This window comes from Neopsephotus bourkii, unplaced genomic scaffold (genome assembly GCF_033783945.1).
Source record: "Neopsephotus bourkii isolate Nb327-2 ecotype Australia unplaced genomic scaffold, CSIRO-AGI_Nbou_v1 NB_359, whole genome shotgun sequence".
Classification (NCBI taxonomy): Eukaryota; Metazoa; Chordata; class Aves; order Psittaciformes; family Psittacidae; genus Neopsephotus; species Neopsephotus bourkii.
The window spans coordinates 1,670,660-1,690,267 of NW_026900865.1; the positions used below are offsets into that span (position 1 = coordinate 1,670,660).

The 19,608-nt window shown below is 36.8% G+C and overlaps 1 protein-coding gene across 2 annotated transcripts in view; it reads right to left on the reverse strand.

Annotated features, from left to right (window-relative positions):
• MON2 (MON2 homolog, regulator of endosome-to-Golgi trafficking) overlaps nt 1-19,608 on the reverse strand; it is a 68,027-nt gene that overhangs the window by 19,675 nt on the left and 28,744 nt on the right. For both annotated transcript variants that reach the window (XM_061348541.1, XM_061348540.1), the window contains exons 12-26: nt 18,540-18,772; nt 17,252-17,333; nt 16,374-16,555; nt 14,260-14,372; nt 13,562-13,666; nt 13,234-13,314; nt 13,078-13,151; nt 12,909-12,999; nt 11,356-11,457; nt 9,309-9,419; nt 8,543-8,718; nt 6,214-6,376; nt 5,402-5,695; nt 4,471-4,669; nt 2,496-3,124 (exon numbers count right to left, since the gene is read on the reverse strand). In XM_061348541.1, coding sequence (XP_061204525.1) covers nt 2,496-3,124; nt 4,471-4,669; nt 5,402-5,695; nt 6,214-6,376; nt 8,543-8,718; nt 9,309-9,419; nt 11,356-11,457; nt 12,909-12,999; nt 13,078-13,151; nt 13,234-13,314; nt 13,562-13,666; nt 14,260-14,372; nt 16,374-16,555; nt 17,252-17,333; nt 18,540-18,772 — 2,635 coding nt within the window. The remainder of the gene's footprint in view (nt 1-2,495; nt 3,125-4,470; nt 4,670-5,401; nt 5,696-6,213; nt 6,377-8,542; nt 8,719-9,308; nt 9,420-11,355; nt 11,458-12,908; nt 13,000-13,077; nt 13,152-13,233; nt 13,315-13,561; nt 13,667-14,259; nt 14,373-16,373; nt 16,556-17,251; nt 17,334-18,539; nt 18,773-19,608) is intronic.

A 19,608-nucleotide genomic window follows, 5' to 3' on the forward strand; every position in this document is an offset into this window, starting at 1 on the left:
CACAGTCTTATGAGTTGTGGCTGAGGGAACTGGGGTTGTTCAGCATGGAGAAAAGGAGGCTCAGCAGAGACCTTGTTGCTCTCTACAACTGCCTGAAAGGAGGTTGTAGTGAAGGGGGTGTTGGTCTCTTTTCCCAAGTAAGAAGCATCAGGACAAGAGGAAATAGATCAAGTCGTACCTGGGGAGGTTTAGGCTGGATATTAGAAAAAAAATCCCTCACTGAAAGGGCTGTCAAGCACTGGCTGTCCAGGGAAGTGGCTGAGTCATCATCACCTACCCAGGAAGTATTTAATCGACATGTAGACATGGCATTAAGGATTTTGCAATGGGCTTAGAGGTGTTAGGTTAATGGTTGCAGTCCACAATCTTAAAAGGTGTTTTTGAACCTAAACAATTCTTCGATCTATAATAGCCAAAGTTCAAAATATATCTGCCATTCATTCCAATATTTTTATTATTATTATTCTTCATTTCAGGAGCAGTGGCAAAAAATTTCAGATGCTACTTGTTCTGTACTGGTGAACAAAACCAACAACTATTTCCTATTTGAAGTCTGTGTGTGAGTAGCTTCTTACTCTTAATACTTTATGAAACTCTTGTAAAAGTTTTAATTTACAAATAGAAGTATTTTCTATTCAGTCTACTGGAGTATTTTCAACTCTAAAAATTATCTATATATTATAAAAGGGAGAATTAAGTAACTTAGTTTTGAAAATTTATCTAACTAGAACTGCTTTTCAATGACATTTATGCTTCTGATATCGGATAACTTATCTAAGCTGCAGAAAAACTCAAAAACAGCCCAGCAGAGTGTGTGACAAAGGATGTTTTCAGTACCTTTATGAGCTGGTTATTAGAACTGAGTACAATTTACTGCATTAAGTGCACTTATTTACATACTTAAGTAGAGAGATGTATAAATCAAAAGTAATGGTCAGGCAACAACAAACCACAAACAAACCCTAAAATAAAATCCTCTGCAGATTGCTGTTTGTCTTAAAAATTGACACAAGACTTCAGTTGCAGAAATTTGTGCTTTAAAGAATCCTGGTACTAACCTTTACATTTTTTAATCATTCAGATTAATCTAGCAACTCCCAGTGCAGCTACTGTCATGGGCTATGGCTTTTGTACTGGGAGATACTGTAAAAATTGAGGTACCTTCCTACCTAAGCCTGTATTTGCAAAGTCCTGTAACTGCCACACTAACCATTTAGATTGCAAGAGGGGAAGGGGAGATACCCATTTCTTGGTGAGTTTTTCTATTACTGTTTAACAGAACAGAGGCCACAAGAAGATCATGGCTGACTGGAAAAAGATGAAAATCTAGCAGATACAACATAAAAACTTTATGTTATTTGTATTCCCACACACAAAACTGAGATTTAATACCAAACTTCTAATTTTATGCCTCTCTTCTCAAATTACATTCATAAGTATCTGTTAATCCCATAAACTAAACGAATGACTGCAGGATAATGATTCTGCCTTGCTTGTGGGGTTTAAGTAAGTATGAGATAAGTCAACCCACACTAAGCAAAAAGAAAACAAGATGCAGAACTGCTGCTTGTCTAGTAGGCACCATGTGGTCTATGAGCTAAATGGGGCAGGATCCTATTGATGGGGAAAGGCATGACCACAGAGTTAAGCAATGTGGTCATAATATGAAAGCCCATAGGGAATGAAGTCTGGTCATGCAGATGGTTCTAATTCTGACATTTCCCCAAGTAGGTCTTTTGGGGGGTTTCAGGGCTTGTATTTTTTTAAAGCAGTGCTTAATATAAAGGCATTATCTCATTCATTATCAACTTTGCTTCTTTTGAATAAGTTTTCTGAATGAACAATGTATTCTGCAAGGAAATACAACTCCAGAAAGAAAGAAGCACTACTTTTTTTTTTAACTATCCAAAAAGATGGCACCATAATTTGGTGTTTACAGATTCATTTGCATGAGGGGTATACTTTGAGGATGAGTTCTGTAGTAAGAATTTTTTAAGCAGATATGAAGCATTTTCCTTAACTCATTAACCAGAGGTAAAAAGGTAGGTGCTCTGCCAGAGACCCTTCTATACTTCATGTTTTGCATGAACTCAAAGTTCTTATGATCACTGTTCTAGACTTTGTTATGGTAGTACCTGGGCAATGTAAGGAACACTGTTTGTGGGCCTGTTCCCCCAACTCCATGTACAGGCCTTCGTAACAGTACAACACTTTAACATTAGATAGACAAGTAAATGAATACAAGCACAGCACAACACTTAAGGTATTTCTGTAATCAAGCAAAAATGCCTTTCATAAAGATTATACCATTCCTTTCAATGCAGAGCACTTGGGTTGCACCAAGAATGGAGATCAGACTGTTGTATTACAATAGACTGTGCAATTACAAATAATTTAAAAAACCACGTTTAAGTCACCAAACTACAGTTCTGAGAAGAAGAACTGAGACACAGTGTAGTTTACCTTTCACCGCACGTTTGAAGTCATGTTATTACCTTTTGTAAAACATCTAAAGCTGTAAGCACTGCTTCCTGTAAATTTGTCAAAACTGCTTCAGTGTAAGATGGAAGGATGAAAGGGGAAGCATCAGAACTGATTGGAACTGAAACAGCACCATGCAAAATGACACCCAGCTTTTGAAGATCATCCATGCTGAAACCAGTTTTGATGTGTTGGTAAAGAGCTGGGAATATCTGAATTAAAGCTGTAAGAAAAGGCTGGCTGGGAATGAAAGTCAATTTATCACAAGTAACTGGAGGCCTTGTACTTTCTGAACCAATCCTATACCAGCTGTTCCAGGCTGCCCACCAAAGATTCAAGTCTTCAATTTCATCAGTTATTACAGGTGGTTCAGATCCACTGTATCTTCCTATTCTTTCTCCTATGGAGTCAGTTCTCATGAATGATCTGCCAAGACTAGTGGCAGTTGTTGTCCCTACCACCACAGGTACAGAAACATTGATAGCAGGTGGTGTATCAGGTTTCTCTGAGTCTCGGACAGGAGAAACAATCTGTAAGATCTCCTGGAAGCTTTTCAGAGCAGCCAAGGAAACTTCGTTGTTTTTGCTGAGTGCTGCTGATTGGATGTGATCAAGAAGAACATCCCAGGCTTGGGAAAAGTCTCCTATTTAATAAAAGAGAGGGGAAAAAAATATCAACTTGGAACAGACTTCTTCATCCTCTTCCCACCCACTCTGTCTCTAAAAGGCTGTTCAAGTACTTGTTGCTCTAATACTTAGATATTCCGTGAGGTTAAATGATGGCTTGAATGACTTTCAGAATGTATCAGTTCAACCATAACCAGAAAGAATGTATGTAACACAGAAACACACAAATATGAAGAATGAAACAATATGTCTACATTTATGTTGAATTCAGTAGCAAAAAATCACATACCCCATCCCATATCAGAAACATATATTTTCTTAATTCAGTACAGTGAAACAGATTAGCTGTTATACATACCAGATGCCTGTTGATTTAAGCACGTATAAGGAATTAATGAGTCAAATGTATAGTCGTGCAATTAATTTATAAAGATTTGATTTTAAAACAGCCTGATAACTGCACTGTGGAAAAATATTTTCCTTTTTTTTTTTAAAGTCTCAGTTTTTCATTGATTTTAGCTTTAGCTTCCAATTTCCTATGTTACTAATTACAGGTTCTGAATAATTAAAATACTCCTCTAATGGTTTCTGTTTTATTCAGTTTTAATTCAGGTTTAATATAGGTTAAAATCTACTACATTTCTGCAGATGACCAATACTCCCAATAACTACTAATATGTTGATAACTTGTACCACAAATAACCAAAATAAAATAAGACACAACTTATTCCTAGTTTTATATACATACATATATATATATATATATTGCATACTATGGGATGGTGAAGTTACATTAACGTAATTCAAATTATACATTCCCTGTTTCTTTACTGCTTCCTCCTTATAGAAATTAAACATTAGGTCATTTACCAAACTCCTGTAAAATATTACTACATACAATGTAAATGTTCAATACTTCACTGACTTTACCAGCGAGCTCTCTTTATATTGTAAGAGCACTGGTTAAACTTGACACACTGATGCCATGGAAAAGTTAAAGGCAAGTGTTGCATAACCTTAGAAAGACAAAAGGAAAGATATTCTCACAACCAAAAGAACAGAAAAATTATTACTCGTAACAGGCTATTATGAATTAAAGCTATTTGGCACCCAGAATTGTGACTGCTAAGATTTGATCTCAAGTCCTGTGATATGGAAGATTAAATTGGTACTTACAATTTTTTGCCTCTAAGGAGTATGAATTAAAGACTCTAATTTTCATGACATTTGAGGTGAGACAAAACAGAACACACTTTAAAGCTAAGATTACGATTCTTGCCCAGTACTTTAACTGAAAAAAGAACATACAAGAGCAGAAAGTTTATTACTGTATCTCTCACTAACTTTAAACTATAAATTTTACCTAAAGGCTGCAGTAAGTATCTCCTGGTGTTAAAAATTCTTGCAACTCCAGCCAGTGTTAACACCCATGTCTCAGCCCACTGCTTCTCAGCTGTGTCCCTTGAGTGATGAATGAGAATGTTGCCTCCTCCTGATTCAATCTTCTCTTTGTCGGCTGTGGTAGAAGATTCTCGAACCCTATCCAATAGGTGAAATAAAACCTGTAATAGTCAGAAAAAGAGGGAAAAGGCAACTTTTCAAACAAATAGTTGTATTCATGGTACAACAAGAAAGAAAAGCAGCAATTTTTCCATTATCTTTTTTGTCACTGGGTCACCTTGAGTATTCCCTTATTCTAAACAGTCTCTGTAACAGCTAAGAGAAAGAATCTGCCAACTAATGTTCACTTGAAAATGGTTAGAAACAACATGATCAAAACCACTGAGAACAGTGTTAGCACTAACAGATGGCTAAAACAAGTGGATCTCGGATACCTCTTAGATACAATAGGCAGACTCAGCTACAGCCTGATTTTTACAACCAACATGACTGTGATCCAGAACAGGGCATTTCACATATTCTGTCAAAAAAGAGAGCCAAAAGCTCACTCTAATATCAGATCAGGCCAATCACATGATCCTCAAATATCTCCATATTTTTGCACAAAAGAAACAAGTCATTTCTCCTTGTAGGAAGCAAAAAGACTTTTATCCAAGTCCTGAGTAAGAAAGTAACAATCAAATACAAAATTCACATTTCATAAGAGGTTTTAAGGGTCAGAGAAAGCGTAAAAAAACATCCCCACTCCCCAAGAAATCACATTTCTGCCACTGTATGTTGTTGTCTTTAAAAATCTTAATAAACTAGCTAATTGATATTAAAATAGCACGCCAGTGGCTATTAAAATGTGAATGCAATTTAGAAAACCTTTAGTGGAATCTTGCACATCATACCTTCCATATTACTGTGTGCCATGTTGAATGTTGCAATAAAGTTCCATGAGCACCAATAGTAGAAAACAGTGTCTGCCCAGCGCTCTTCCTAACTGCAGGTCGGGGATCCACACACAGCTCTCCAAGTTTTGCATACAGGCATAACCAAAGACAGTCAAATGGTGATGCAGGATGAAAAGGTCTATTCAGCACCACTCCCTTTTCTTCTGCCTGTTTCTGCAACACTGCTTCTTCTCTGTTTAGCTCCTTCTCAATTATTTCACCTCTTTGGAAAAAATAGTCTGAAATATTCCACTACAAAATAAATAAGACATATGCTGTTGTACAATAAAAATATTATAATGCTCTTAATAATCAGGCAGTAGATTGTTTCTCATTTTTATATTTAAGATTATTTTGTGAAGTACATCAAGATACTGATTTCCCTACACTAATAGAAGAAAACCAGCATATAAATACCAAAAGGTGTAGGAAAGTACTTTTCTTAGCCTCAGGTTTAAGGTTCCATTTACACCTGAAGTACTACAATAGGAGAGAATGTATTAAAAATAAGATACTGATGAACATGGTTACAATACACCACTCTTTCTTTAACCCTGGAGTCATGCAGATTAAAGATAAATTGTGCTCACTCAATTTACATACAATTCCAAATGACAGCATGGGAGTTCACCAAGAACTCAAAAAATAGGTTTTGGCTTTAATTTGTAGCATTGACTACAGATTAATTTTAATTATTAAAAAAAAAAAAAAGAAAGAAAAAAAAAAAAGAGAGCCAGAAGCAACATCACTGCATTTAATGTAAAACTCACCAACAAACCAATTGACGTTAAGCTAATATTTAACTCTTGATTGTGAAGTCCAAAGTTCCCGGCAACTTCAACAACTATCTGTAGACAAGTACACGGCATTGTTGGAAGAAAGTCTGTCACAACCAACTGAAGACACTGGAATGCAGTCCGTATTAGGGACTCTCTTAAAAAAACAACAAAAACAAAACACGCACACCCTCATTTCTAGTTTCTTCAAGAGCACAGCAATGTTATGAATACCATACCTCAGGAGACAGCATTATTTAGAAAAAGAAAAAAATACATTTAGCATTTTTGAGACTAATTTGCAACATTTTAAGTGCTTTACCTGGAGGCTTTTTAAAGGTATTAAGTTGAAACTTCTAATTCTGATGAAGCATTTTAGTCCACGTTAACTAGCTAATGAGGTTCAGATTCTCCACTGGTCCTCACTAGTTTTAAAGTCCACTTCTCTGTTCTAGAGTTCTAGGACTTCTTAGTTTAAATGTGTCAGCTAAAAAAGCCACAACAGACAAAACAAAGCTTAAGTTTAAGCACGATAATCTTCCAAAGAGTAAGCTCTTCTGGACAGTTTTGTGTACCAGCAATCACAAATCACTTAAAAGTATGCCAAGCAGGTAGGCAAAATACATATTCTGCTGGACAAAATCTTTTCAAAATATCTTGTCTCCTGAATGCAACCATTAAATAAAAATGTAGTACACAAAGCAAGCCCATCATTATGTTAGCATGCATCTTCCATAATAAATAAAAGTACATTCCTATTTAATGCCTGCATTCAGAATTTAATTTGGAAGGCAAAATATTTATGAAATACCTATTTAATGGCAGTTATTTTGAAAAGATTTTGGCTAAGGTAAGATATTATGTAGTATAGAAAAGGTTTGTGAGAAGGAGGGCTCAGAAGCAGCAAGGTCATCTTTAACTAAAACCTTGGAATCCTGGAATCCAGGATGTTTACTGAGCAGAGGGAAGACTTTTGTGAAGAAAAGTGTCATGGTCAGTAAGTTTATATGTAACGTATGATAACAGCGCCTGAATCTTGTGCTCACAGCTATAAGTGATGTAAAAAATTCAGCTGCTTCCCAAGGAAAATGAGGCTTGCTTATTTTTTTTCCTACTAGAGTTGATATGATGTTGGCAGACAATGCTATGTACTTAAGTAGATTTTTCTATATGCTTTGCTGGAGAAGACTAGAATATAACACAAGATCTTAGTAACATGTTGAGTTACCTGCCAGTGAGGTATGGGTTTGAGATGAAAAGGGATCTGAAAACCGTCTTGAGAAGGAATCTCTGTTGCTTCTCATCCATCAACAAAAACAGTGAAAATCAAAAGACATGTAGGAACCACAGAACACACTGCACCAAATATGGAAACAGCAAGTACCAAAGGAAGCATGCGTACCAAAAAGAGGATGCTCACAACCATATATGTAAACATCCTTGGGGATTTTGGGGAATGCTACTGCTAGGGCAAGCAATACTGATACAAGGACAAAATCCTTCAGCATTTGAAGGGGCAGGTCTTCATGTGGCCAGAAGACAGAAGCTAAGGTGGGGTGGAAGGAGAGAGATGCCAACATGAATTCTTCTGATACCAGGGTTATTTGATGACCTATCCTGGTGCCAGTCTTGACTAGCACCAAAGAAGGAATAATATGGTCTAAGTGTGTGGGCACAGTTCTTGATGCTTACAGTGCCAGGGTCTGATGTTCATTTTACTGCTCATTTCGAAAAACTTCCTGCAACTTCACCTCTCACTTCCCATTGTAACATTCCCCCTCTGTTGGCAAGAGTCAGCTGCGCTAGTCAGTCAAGGGATTCACCCACAGCAAGTGAATAAACTTCCACCCTTGTGCTACCAGCACCCATTTAGGGAGGAAGGCTTCAACAAAAACAGAGCGTTCAGAAGATTCCACACACTAGAAACTACCCAAAGATTTTGGAAGAAAAAGAAACAACAGAAGAACTGTGAGCAACAGCCAAGCCATACAGAATTATCTACAAGCACCAGACATGTGTCCAGGAGATGGTTAAGATCAAATGAACTGGCACCAGGAGTACTCCTCAGTGTATACTGCACAGTGATCACAGGAGACACTAGAGTGGAACAATACCCTGTCCTTCTGAAAGATTAATTCAGTAAAAGTGTGCTACAGGAAACACTAAAAATTTTACTTTTGTTGAGTAAAATTGTTCACAAGCTAAAAATAACAATGAAAATGATCGCTATTACTGAGGTGACTATTAAAGTGAGGGAAAAAAAGTGGAATTATTCTACTGCTCTTATCTTACTCGATCTTAACATTTCATTTCCATCACTTACCCTTGATCACTTCGGATTGCCCCCATGACTCCAAGCACCAATGGCCAGCCAGGTCCTAAGCTGTCACCCTGACTTTGCAAAATCTGTAGCACACACTCCAACTGCTTGATCCCGATATCGGGATGACTAATGTTTGACAGTTCCTTTAGTGGATTCAATAACAGCAACTGCAGTCTCTGAAAGTAAACAATAAAGCATAGTGACGATGCTAAAATTTAACTGATCCTTGCAACTTTACACTCACCCAGCAGGGCTAGACTCAGCTTCCTATTACAGAGACCCTGAAAAAACTACCCATTGAACCTCAACAAAAAGAGAGGTTCACTGAACCTCAACAAAAGAGAAAATAAAAATATCAGAACGTTTTATTAAGAAGAGGTTGAATAGCAATGATTTAGAAGGTCAGACAATTTATTTTTAACCTACCACTGTATCACATATACACTTTTAAACATTCTGGAATTGTTTTACACTCAAGAGGGAGATTTGTAATTCTAACAAATGGATATACTATGCAAGCCTCACCACTTTTGTTATGCATTAGAAACAAGTAAGGAAGGTAGTTCATTAGAATGCATGAGGTAATTTTCAATAGTTGCACTGGAATGTTACAGCTGTAGGCTTTATAAACTCAACAGTAAAGTTGCTTTATGAATGCCCCTAATTCACTGAACTGGAGAAAATTTTCTCTAGGGAAGATTTTGATTTCATGTTCATTTTAAGTTCCAGAAAAGGAGGAAAGCAGCTGCTCTTAGACTTACTTTACCTGATTTTGAGATAATGGAGGATCATGGCTGAATGTCAGTCCTGCTTTAATGAGAGAAGTCAAAGCTTCTGCTCCCCATTCTCTCATTCTGGAGTTTGGATGCTGACACACCTGAAAACACATCAATGTTTTGTTTAAAGTCACTTTTATTTAACTAAGATTTGAATATATGTGACAACATTAAAAAAGGGTATTTTTAATTATATTGGAATTTACATATTATGCTATTATAATATTTTTACAACAATACAATAAATCTCTAGACGATAAAATTATTTTTAATAGTAAAAAATAGTATCTTTTGGACAAACATACCTTCTGAATAAGGAAGCAATAGGAAGCAGTGAAAGACACAGAAGGAAAAATAATGAAAACCACAGCAGTTCAAGCCAATACATTTTCCAAAATGAATATACTAACTGATAATTCAGAGAGTGATTGGTTAAAAAGCACCAAACAACTCTTCAATGAATGCCTGAAACTCTCAGGTTTAACTTTGCCTTAAGCTACTATAAAATTCAAAGCTTCATCTTTCACACATTGCTTCACATAATCAAGAGAGGAAGCATGACAGTAGCCAACACAGAAAGCATCTGCTGTTCTATATTCTCAAATACAAAAAGTAACTACACAGTGAATATAAAATAAGCCTTGCACTCCATTATTTAAAAACAGTAGCAAACACTATTTCAAGCTGAGGTTTTAAATGTTTGTCTTCTCTTTGTGAACCTATCTAAGCCTAACAGTTTTGCTAATTGCTTTTTTTAGAGCAGAAAAATGAAAAACGTTTTGCAAATATAGTTCATAGATACCTAGTATGAACTGTACTCCCATAACTGATACACTACCCTGCAACAAAGCAGGTAAGTCCACTGTTTCATTGACCTATACACAGTTATTTCCACACGCCCTTCCAGCCCTAGCACAGGTGGTATGAGAAACCAGAATCAAAGTCTAAGGAAGGATCATTAGGAGGGCTGGCAGTTTTGTGTTTTGGACATTCCCCTATCAATCACTCGCCAAACTGAAAAAGAGGACAGTGCAGAACAGCCAGCTTAATGTTAAAAAATGCAGTCAAGAAATAGCTACTCTCCTGCATTACTTATATGTTTGCTACCTTACATTAAAAAAAAAAAAAAAAAAAGAATTCAAACTACTTCTGAATTTGACCAGATAATCAGTTCCTGAGACAGGGAACAAATTCTTCCCTCAGTTTGGCTTTAACTGAATTTGGCACTGGTGTTCTCCTTCCTTACTGTACCTCAAAGATGATCTGCATAAATCAGGTTACAGATGGCTTCTTCTTAATACTGTTTGAAATAATACACTGGTTCTAAGGTCTAATACTTTCTGGAAAATGATGAAGAAAAACTTCCTCCTTCACCCACTTTGTTCTTGTTTTTCTCTCTTCTACCTATCTGTATAGAGAATTAAAACTTCCCAATTATGTTCCATTACCTGTTTCTAATTTCAAATTTGAAATTTAAGATTTTTTTCCTTGACCGAGCACATTTTTCATGTTGAAGTTAAAATACTGAAGAAATGTAAGCAGGATTATGACACCTATTTTTATATTTGTGCAGTATTTTCTTAAAGATGCCATTCAAAATGTTAGTTTAAATATTTTTAAAACAAGCAAACCCTTTGTTACTAAATCTAGTGACTTCAATCTATTTGGAAAGGATGCAAAAACACTAAAATCTTCCTAGATATTTGTACTACGTGAATCCAAAGCGAAACCTGTTTGTGTTACCGTCATTATAACATGTATATGACATCAAATGATCATTTTAAACATTGCTGTGTTTAAAACATATAAGGACTGATGGCACCTAAAAGTCAATAAGATCTATTAAAATATTAGAATTTAAATACATAAGCTCACTTTTAAAATAAAACTGTGAAGCATTCAAGCTGCAAAAAAAACAAAGTGCATGTAAAAGCAATCTAAATTGTTTTAAAAAACTACCCTTTACAAATGTATTTCCACAAGATCTTTATTAATAGAAACTAACTTCTAGTACAACATATAAAAGCAATTCTTTACCTCCATAAGATGACCGGTCAGAGGTCTCCAAAGAATCTCAATCCTGTGCATGTTAACTAGTCCTGTTTCCAGTAATTTAGCAACAGCAAAAAGTGATGGTTCCTTAATAAAATGGAATTTGAACACATGACTTTGAGGTGACTCAGATAATGTCAGAGCCTGTTGCTACATTCTAATTTATAAATTAAGGTGCAACTCATCTCACTGAAGTACTGTGTTTTGTAGGCTGTGTATGCTGTCACAACAGCTTGGGTAGCACGGCTGGGAAATTTCCACAGCATCTGCAGTACTTCATGAGAAGCCACAAGGGGGTAGCAGCAGCATATCATGAAAAACACTTCTGTTGTAATTTTTCATATAGTTTTCTCCAAGTTTGACAATAACCAGAGTGCTGATGTTCCTTTCAAAACTGAAATTTTTACATAGTCCTCCCTCCAAACAGTTTCATAACATACATTACTAGCCAAACAGTCTTTTCCCCATGACAACTTTCAAAGTTTAGTTTATATATGAACAAACAATAAAGGATATTTCATTTAAGAATCCCCTTATGCTTTATATTCCATCAGCTTCATAAGTGCCCTGCAGAAATATGATAATTTTCCCATTCATCACGTACGTAAGCAAATATTTGTGATAAGCTTTTTCTAATTTTTAGGTTTTTTTTAATGTCAAGATATAATCAAAATTACTGTTGCGCTGGAATTATTCTCTGTTGTTATTTCTGCTGATATTTTATTCTTATTTTCAATTTATTTTAAACACAAACTTTGCTTATTTTAATTCATTTGCTGTTGCTGTAATCGGCAAATACTGTAACATATTTTCTGTCACCATTATCTCTAGTGTAATAGATTAAAGAAAATTTTTCAGAAACTCTCCTCTGGAATTACATTGTGACTAAAATATATACTCAATCTTTTTCAATCACAGGGTCTTTAACCTTTCTGACTAAAGGCTGTTTACTGAAACTGACAGGAATACTATCATTTTCCAAGTAAATACGAATTATCAGGGGGTTTTCAATATCTAAATAGTCAGGCTCCTGAAGTGTATTATAAGAGAAAACTGAAATGAAACTGAGCACCTCACAGAACATACTGTGCTATTCATAATCCCTAACCTCTGAAATTACAAGGGCTTTAAAAAGTTTTATGCATCCACATTCTGATTAATAGAAATATATGACATTCCTTAGTTAACAAAACCCAGCAGGAATTCAATAAGAAAGTTCAAGAGAATTTAGTAACTGTATGAACCGTTACAAACAAGACATTCTCTGGTTCATAATTTCTTTTTTACTCTACAGTATCAAATGTATTACTGTCTTAATATTAGAAACAATTAGCTTAGAGGACTCTGGAAGTGTTCAAACACCATGTAGATGCCCTTACTGATATGGTTTAGCAGTGGACTTGGCAGCTCTGGGATAAGGGTTGGACTTGATGATCTTAAAGGTCTTTTCCAACTTAGTTGATTCTATGATTCTACGATAAATGTACCTCTTCTGCCTGTTTCCCAAACACATCTAAAAAGAAACTATAAAACTATACCTTATTGTTTCCATAGGCCATATCCATGGCTTCCAGAGACAAGGAGCAAAGGGCGTTTATTAAGTGATGTAAAGACACGTCATCGAGGTACCTGAAAAATAACAGCTATCAAAACACTGCCAAGCTTGATACACACACATTATTTGAATTATCAGATAAGGTTTCTTACTGTGAGCTTTCAAAAAGCCTTGAAAGTATGTTGGATATAACTGGCAGATCAGTCATAACTGCTGTAGTCAGAACCTTGAGAAAGAGACAGAAATGTCTTACAGACTGCAACAGAAAATACTACATAATCATTAACCGTAAAATGAACAATGCTTACTGTGCTGGGCCCTTCTACAGCTCTTCCAGGTTTTAACGCACCCCCAACTCCAGGCTTCAGTCCCAGAATCCACACAAGGTGCTGAAAAACAAAACAATCATTTCCAGAAAAATACTATTTTCAGGCTCCTCTTAGCAAGGAAACTGACAGTGTCCTTGAGCTAGCTGGCAATCCTCCAGCCAAACAGAATTCAAGAGAAATTCTACAGAACTTACTCAAGGCAATACAAAGTACACCATGAGTAGAATCAAAGCTTCTTCTGCTGCTCACGTAAGAACTCAAACCCAAATTATGGCAAAAAAGCAAGGCATAAATATTTCCTATATACCTGAAGAGTAGCCAGGACAAGTTGCCACGATGTACCAAGAACAGCTCCATGGCAGTGAGCTAAGTTGAGTAACGTCCTCATACACTGGATATTTTTTGAAGTCAGCTAAAATAAACCACAACAAACAACCACACTATTCTTATTATTCTGTAAGAACAGTGTTTCTAGGAAACTTGCAATTTTTTATTAAATAAAGATTACATTTTGTTTGCAGTGATGCAATATATCTTTTTTAGAGAAGTAGGTCAGCATCCCTTCTCTCAGTCTTGTCTTGCTAGGGTTGAATATGATTTATCACTGCCCTCTCCTCCCAGTTCCATATTTTATCAAATGTGAAAAGACACAAGTTGGGGTACTTCAGCTTTAAGTGTATCTTCTCCACAAAATCAGAGTCTATTTTAAAAAACCCATGTAAGTGAACCTTCATACACAGGCACGTAATAGAGCCAAGATCTAGGGTTTTTCAAACGGAATGGATGGCAGCTGCTAAGTTAAGTCAGATGAAAAACAAGAGTAAGTCTTCCTTACACTTAGAGAACTTTGCTCTCCAGGGCTGTTCCAAATTAAAACCTTAGCTTAACATTTCCAATAACCATTATTTGTAAGAATGCTGTTTATCTGTTGCCTGTGTTTGAAATGCAGTGAGACACAGAAAGAAGCTGTTAAGCAGGGTGAGATGACTTACAAGTTGTACTTACCATTACTGTTCCTTGTGGCTGAAGAGCTAAGGGTTGCCCTACTGCTACGACCTGCTGGTGAGACTCACTTGAGGGACTGATCATTTGAACATTCTGTCCCTGAATGGAATACGCTAGAAGAAAATTGAGAAGGAAAAAAGAAAATATATATATAAAATCTGTATTTAAAATCCAGTACTTACTGGTAGTAACAACCACCTTCTGGCAAACGCTGTTCAGAGAGTTTTTGTTCCATAGTTTTAAGGTAGGTCACTTTGAGACCTTTAGTCATATTTAGATTATTATGTCATTTCCTCACAGAGTTAAAGGAGCCAGTAATTACTGCCTCTCACTATTAGATATTGCTTGCAACACATTAATACATTTAATGTCAGGACTGGGATATTTGTGCTACAATAGGAGCATTAGACTATGTCTCAACCCAGTTATCTTTGGCAATTGTGTGTAAATGGTATCACTGTGTGCTATCACTGTACCAGTGCACTCAAAAAATGAAGGTGTCATAAATGCTATATCATGAAGTTTTTCCAACATAAGACTTCAGGAAACCCATTTTATAATTCACCTGTAAAAAGAAGAGTAACTTTAAGTTCACTGCTTCATTTCCATAGAGATTTGTGTAGCTCAGTCATGCATACTGCTTCACAGGCTTACGATCTAATAATAAAGTTAGCTTTTGGGCTGGAGTAAAGGTATTGGTCCTTATTCCCAGATTAAGGTATTCTGTTTTAAATTCATATTTATATCAGTCTGCATATTCTCCAGATAGTTGCATTTCTTAGTACATAGTAACTCATTTTCAAAATTCGAAATTGAGTACATCCTCAACTGGCATATCCCATGAATTACAACATTCTCTCAGGATGTGGGGAATACCAATTCAACCTCTTGTAAGTGGAACAGAGACCAAAAAGGAAGATCTTCCATTTACGCAGTAACTACTACCATCACTAGACAACTGTAGAGAAGTCTGTAGTAGATCACAAATGCAGGACGTTTGAGCAAACTCTTAAGTACCGAGTTGCTCAGAGACCCTTTCAGAATTTGAATGCTTTAATCACATATTCCAATGTATCTTTAGAATTGTGAACAGATGTCCTCAGAATATGAACTTCTCACATATGCTAAGCATTCGGGAAGTTTTAAGTTCACTAGAATGCTGCAAGACTAACTGGTTCTGGAAAGCAGGCAGTCTAGATCCTGTTTGAGGATTCTTCCTCATCATCATGGCTTGACTTTGTGAACAAAGATCTGGGAAGGGCTTTACCCACGCTTACTACAAGCACACTGATGACTAAAAAAGCCAATGTGGGGCAGGCAAATCCAGCTGCAAAAAGCACAGTGAAAGGTCTCCTTGACTGGTATAGGGGGGGCATGATTCTTTCTATGTTGTCTTTCCTCCTCGAGACTAATTCTGCGTCAGTTCTCAAAGGAGACAACGGCGCTATGGAGCAACCAATGTCTGATCCTCGTACATACAGGACTGGGTCTGCAGCTTCCAGTGCACCTTACCACCTGCCGTCTTGTCCCTCGCCTGTCGCTACAGGGCTTTGCAAGTGTGGGTAAACCCTTCGGGCCTTCACAGTGGATTTTTTAGGTGAGGCACAGCATGCATGGAACTGGCCCCACCCTTTACATCCGAGGTTTATCTGCCAGGGCCTAGCGAGCTTGGACGGTGACAGTGAAGTCCTCAGGTCATAGGTTTGGTTAGAGTATCCTTCTCTTAGATGGATGGCCTTACAGAGCTGAACGAGTTCCATCTGCCCAGGTTTGAAGTTAAGAGTTGTCCTTCTCCTAGGATGGTTGCCTGAAGGCTAGTGAGCCCATCCATCCTGCCCATGGACACACTTTGTCTGACCCTTCAGTTGAGACCTGTCTGGCATGGGAGACCCTACTGGAGGCATATGCCACCACCAGCACAGCTTCCAACCTCACAAGGGCATGCAAGCTCTTTCCTCCCAACAAGGGGGTGTCCGTGAAAGAGTAGGGATTCTAACATAATCTAGCATAGACAAATTCTACAGTTGCATATATCTTTTGAATTGCATCCTGGGAAAACTCAAGTTTATTGAAGAATACATGGAAGCACAGTTAGGGAAAACCTATATACTTACATTTGCTGGACAGAGCTGCAGTTGTGCTATTTAATACAGTAAGGGCATAGTGAGGAGGCAAGGATCCTTTGCAAATGGCAGTGATAAAGGCATCTCTTGATGTTACAAGACCCAGTCTTCCACAAAGTGCAGCCATGGTCAGTTCTGCTTTTAGAATACTTTCAGTGGCAGCTTCATCAGTGCTGAAAGAGTACACATTGTTTAGCAAAAAATAATTCACAGTACAGAAGGTGAAAGAAACTGAAAGGAACAAGAACATAGACTTTAAACCTGTCAACATTACAGATACTGAAAACAAAGCATAACCAATAAAAAAAAATATCTTCAGAACCATTTCCAATAAAATTGGTCTTTAGTTCTGAATGATTTAGCATAGCAGCCTGTGAGGAGGCATTTATCTCTAGTTTCAGAAAATGCTGTTTGATAACAAAAGGTTCTTTGAAAGAGACAATTAAGTTACCAAAGTTATTACCTAATAAACAGCTTTTCCACTTCAAAGACTGCACAATACTAACGAGTACTCAGACATAATTTAGTATCTTATCAACAGTGATCAGAACATAGATAGAATCTCTTCAATGTGTTGAAACATTCAAAGTAAAAAGGAATAAAAATAATATACATAGCTTAAATGCAAGCCTTTGAAAAAGTAATTAATTGTTCTATATTGAAATACATTAAAGGTTGATGCTTTGTTGTTTACTATAACAGATCCTTACTCAACCTAGCCATCACTAACCCACAAACCTATCTGCTCAGATGCCATGAACTGCACACTCTCACGCAACTTCCAGCTTGACCAGTATCAGAAGTCATTTTAAAATATAGCTGGGAATATCACCTTTGAAGAAAATCAAGAGAAATTAAAGACCAAATACCTTGCATCAAGTAGAAGTGATAAAGCAGCCAGAAGACCACACCAACAAGCATTCACCATTTCTTCCCACACAGCTCTGCTAACTTGAAAGAAATATATATATAATTGTTTATAGCAGAAACATGGTATTTTTCTTAGTAACTTTCAATTATATATCATAAGCAAAATCCTTGCTACTACATCTTTTAAAGTGTGCTTTTATATTATATGTATGTTTAGACAGGCAAATAAGCATATAGACAAACACGTTCCTACCAGTACTAATTAACAGTCTCACTTAAAGTAATATTGCTAAAGATGTCACCAAGGCAAAACTTATTCTAAACTATACCAAAACGATCTAACAGAGGTATAGATAACTGTTTTTAATCTCTGTCTGTAAAAAATATGCATTCAGAAGCACATAAATGTAGGACAAGAAGCTCATTTTGCTGCAAAGGAAAAAATACTCTCCCCTGGTATTCATAATTTGTCTTCTTTATTTCCTATTTCTTTACTTCAATAGGAAAAAATTAACAGGCCTATAACCTGCCAGTATCATTTCCACACCTCCCTCCCTGCACCAGGCCACACCAGGACCTTAGGCTGGGCTGGTTCATTCATGACTGCAGCACCCTGGATAGCTCCACTGTGCTCGGCACAGATCCTTTTCCTCTCCTCCTGGGTACAGCGTGCAGCACTGCCGTCTCTGCTCACACATACACAACTCAAAATCCCTCCTGAGACACAAGTCTTTCTCTAAGTACATATACAGACTCCTCATATGCTGCACAAATACACGCCTCAGTTCCTATTTGTTCTTCTCTTACAGAAGTTCTTCCCTAAGCACTTCAATCTTACTCGAAATCTCTCCATTAAAATGCTCATCTTTTTATCTTGTTCTAGAAATACATTCTTTAATGTGGGCTTAATTGCCACATTTCATCTCAGTCAGGGTGTCTCTTGCAACCTTGGATCTCAGCTTTAAGCAGAAGGTAAAACAGTAGTTTTGGAGAACAGAATGCCTGTTATGTTTTTCTTACATCCCACATGTGAAGCAGTATTAGTCGACCATAAGGATTCCATAGCTAAGGTGCTATATAGGAAAGAAGCAGTACATCAAGTATTTTTTTTAGAGACTGCTGCTGCTCTGTTACAAAAAACAAATAAACAAAACAAAACAAAAACCCTCCACTTCATTACAAGTTTTTACACGATTTAGAAACACTAAAATTAAGCCCCAAAGCATGTATTTTAACTTGCTTTATGTAAACCCTCTGTGTTTAAATAGTGTTTGCATTTTCAAATACCTAGATCTTTCTCTGATTGGTCGGATACAGACTGCAAGTCTTGCTGCTCTGAAGACTGTGTCAGTAATGAAGTTGTCTCTGCTGTGGTTTCATTGACTGTTTCTGCCTCTCCCAACTCTCCTTCGATCATGGTTGTGATACCACGGACAAGATCCAGTAAACAGTGAAATGCCACTGACATGGCATAGCCTTCGGGAATCGTAGGTGGCTCTACTTTGTCCAACATTTCCAAACTAAAAAATTGAAGCATGACAAGTAAGTGTGTAACAGTACTACTGTGATTAAAAACAACAATAAAAAACAAGATTCCAGGTGAATGTTAAGCACAAACAGGCCCCAAATACGACCCTTCAAGATCTATAGCAACTCAAGAAAAAAAAACAAACAAACAAAACTTTCTTGATTAAGTCATTAAGTAAATGACTCACTAAATAAAGTAAATGAAAGGGAACAAGTACAGTATTTATATCTGCAAATCATAGAATCATAGAATAGTTAAGGTTGGAAAGGACCTTAAGATCATCTAGTTCCAACCCCCTTGCCAGGGACAGGGACACCTTGCACTAAACCATGTCACCCAAGACACCATCCTGACCTTGAAACACTGCCAGGGATGGAGAATTCACAACTTCCTTGGGCAACCCAGCAAGCAGCACTGAATGAATTATTCTCCTTTTATTATTATTTTACTTAAAACCACTGCAACAGAAACTATTCAGAAGAACACATAGGAACAACATGGAACTACACAGGAATAACAGAGGAAATAGGTCAGAAAGTCATGACAGTGTGAATACACTAGTAACAAACTAAGAACAAATCAGATGTTCCATTATCATTACCTTTGAATCCATACAACCGGAAAAGCCTGTCATAGCTAGATAATCTATGAGCAAATATTCATCACCTACATGCACAGGTAAAGAACGGAAGCTATTTGCAAAAACGGAAATGTCTACATGATTCACTGCTTAAGAACTATGTAGTCAGTTAAAACATCACTGTGCTGGAACTGCAGCCTCATTGCCTCTTCAGAAGATCTGTCGAGTTACAAATCCAACAGGAAACA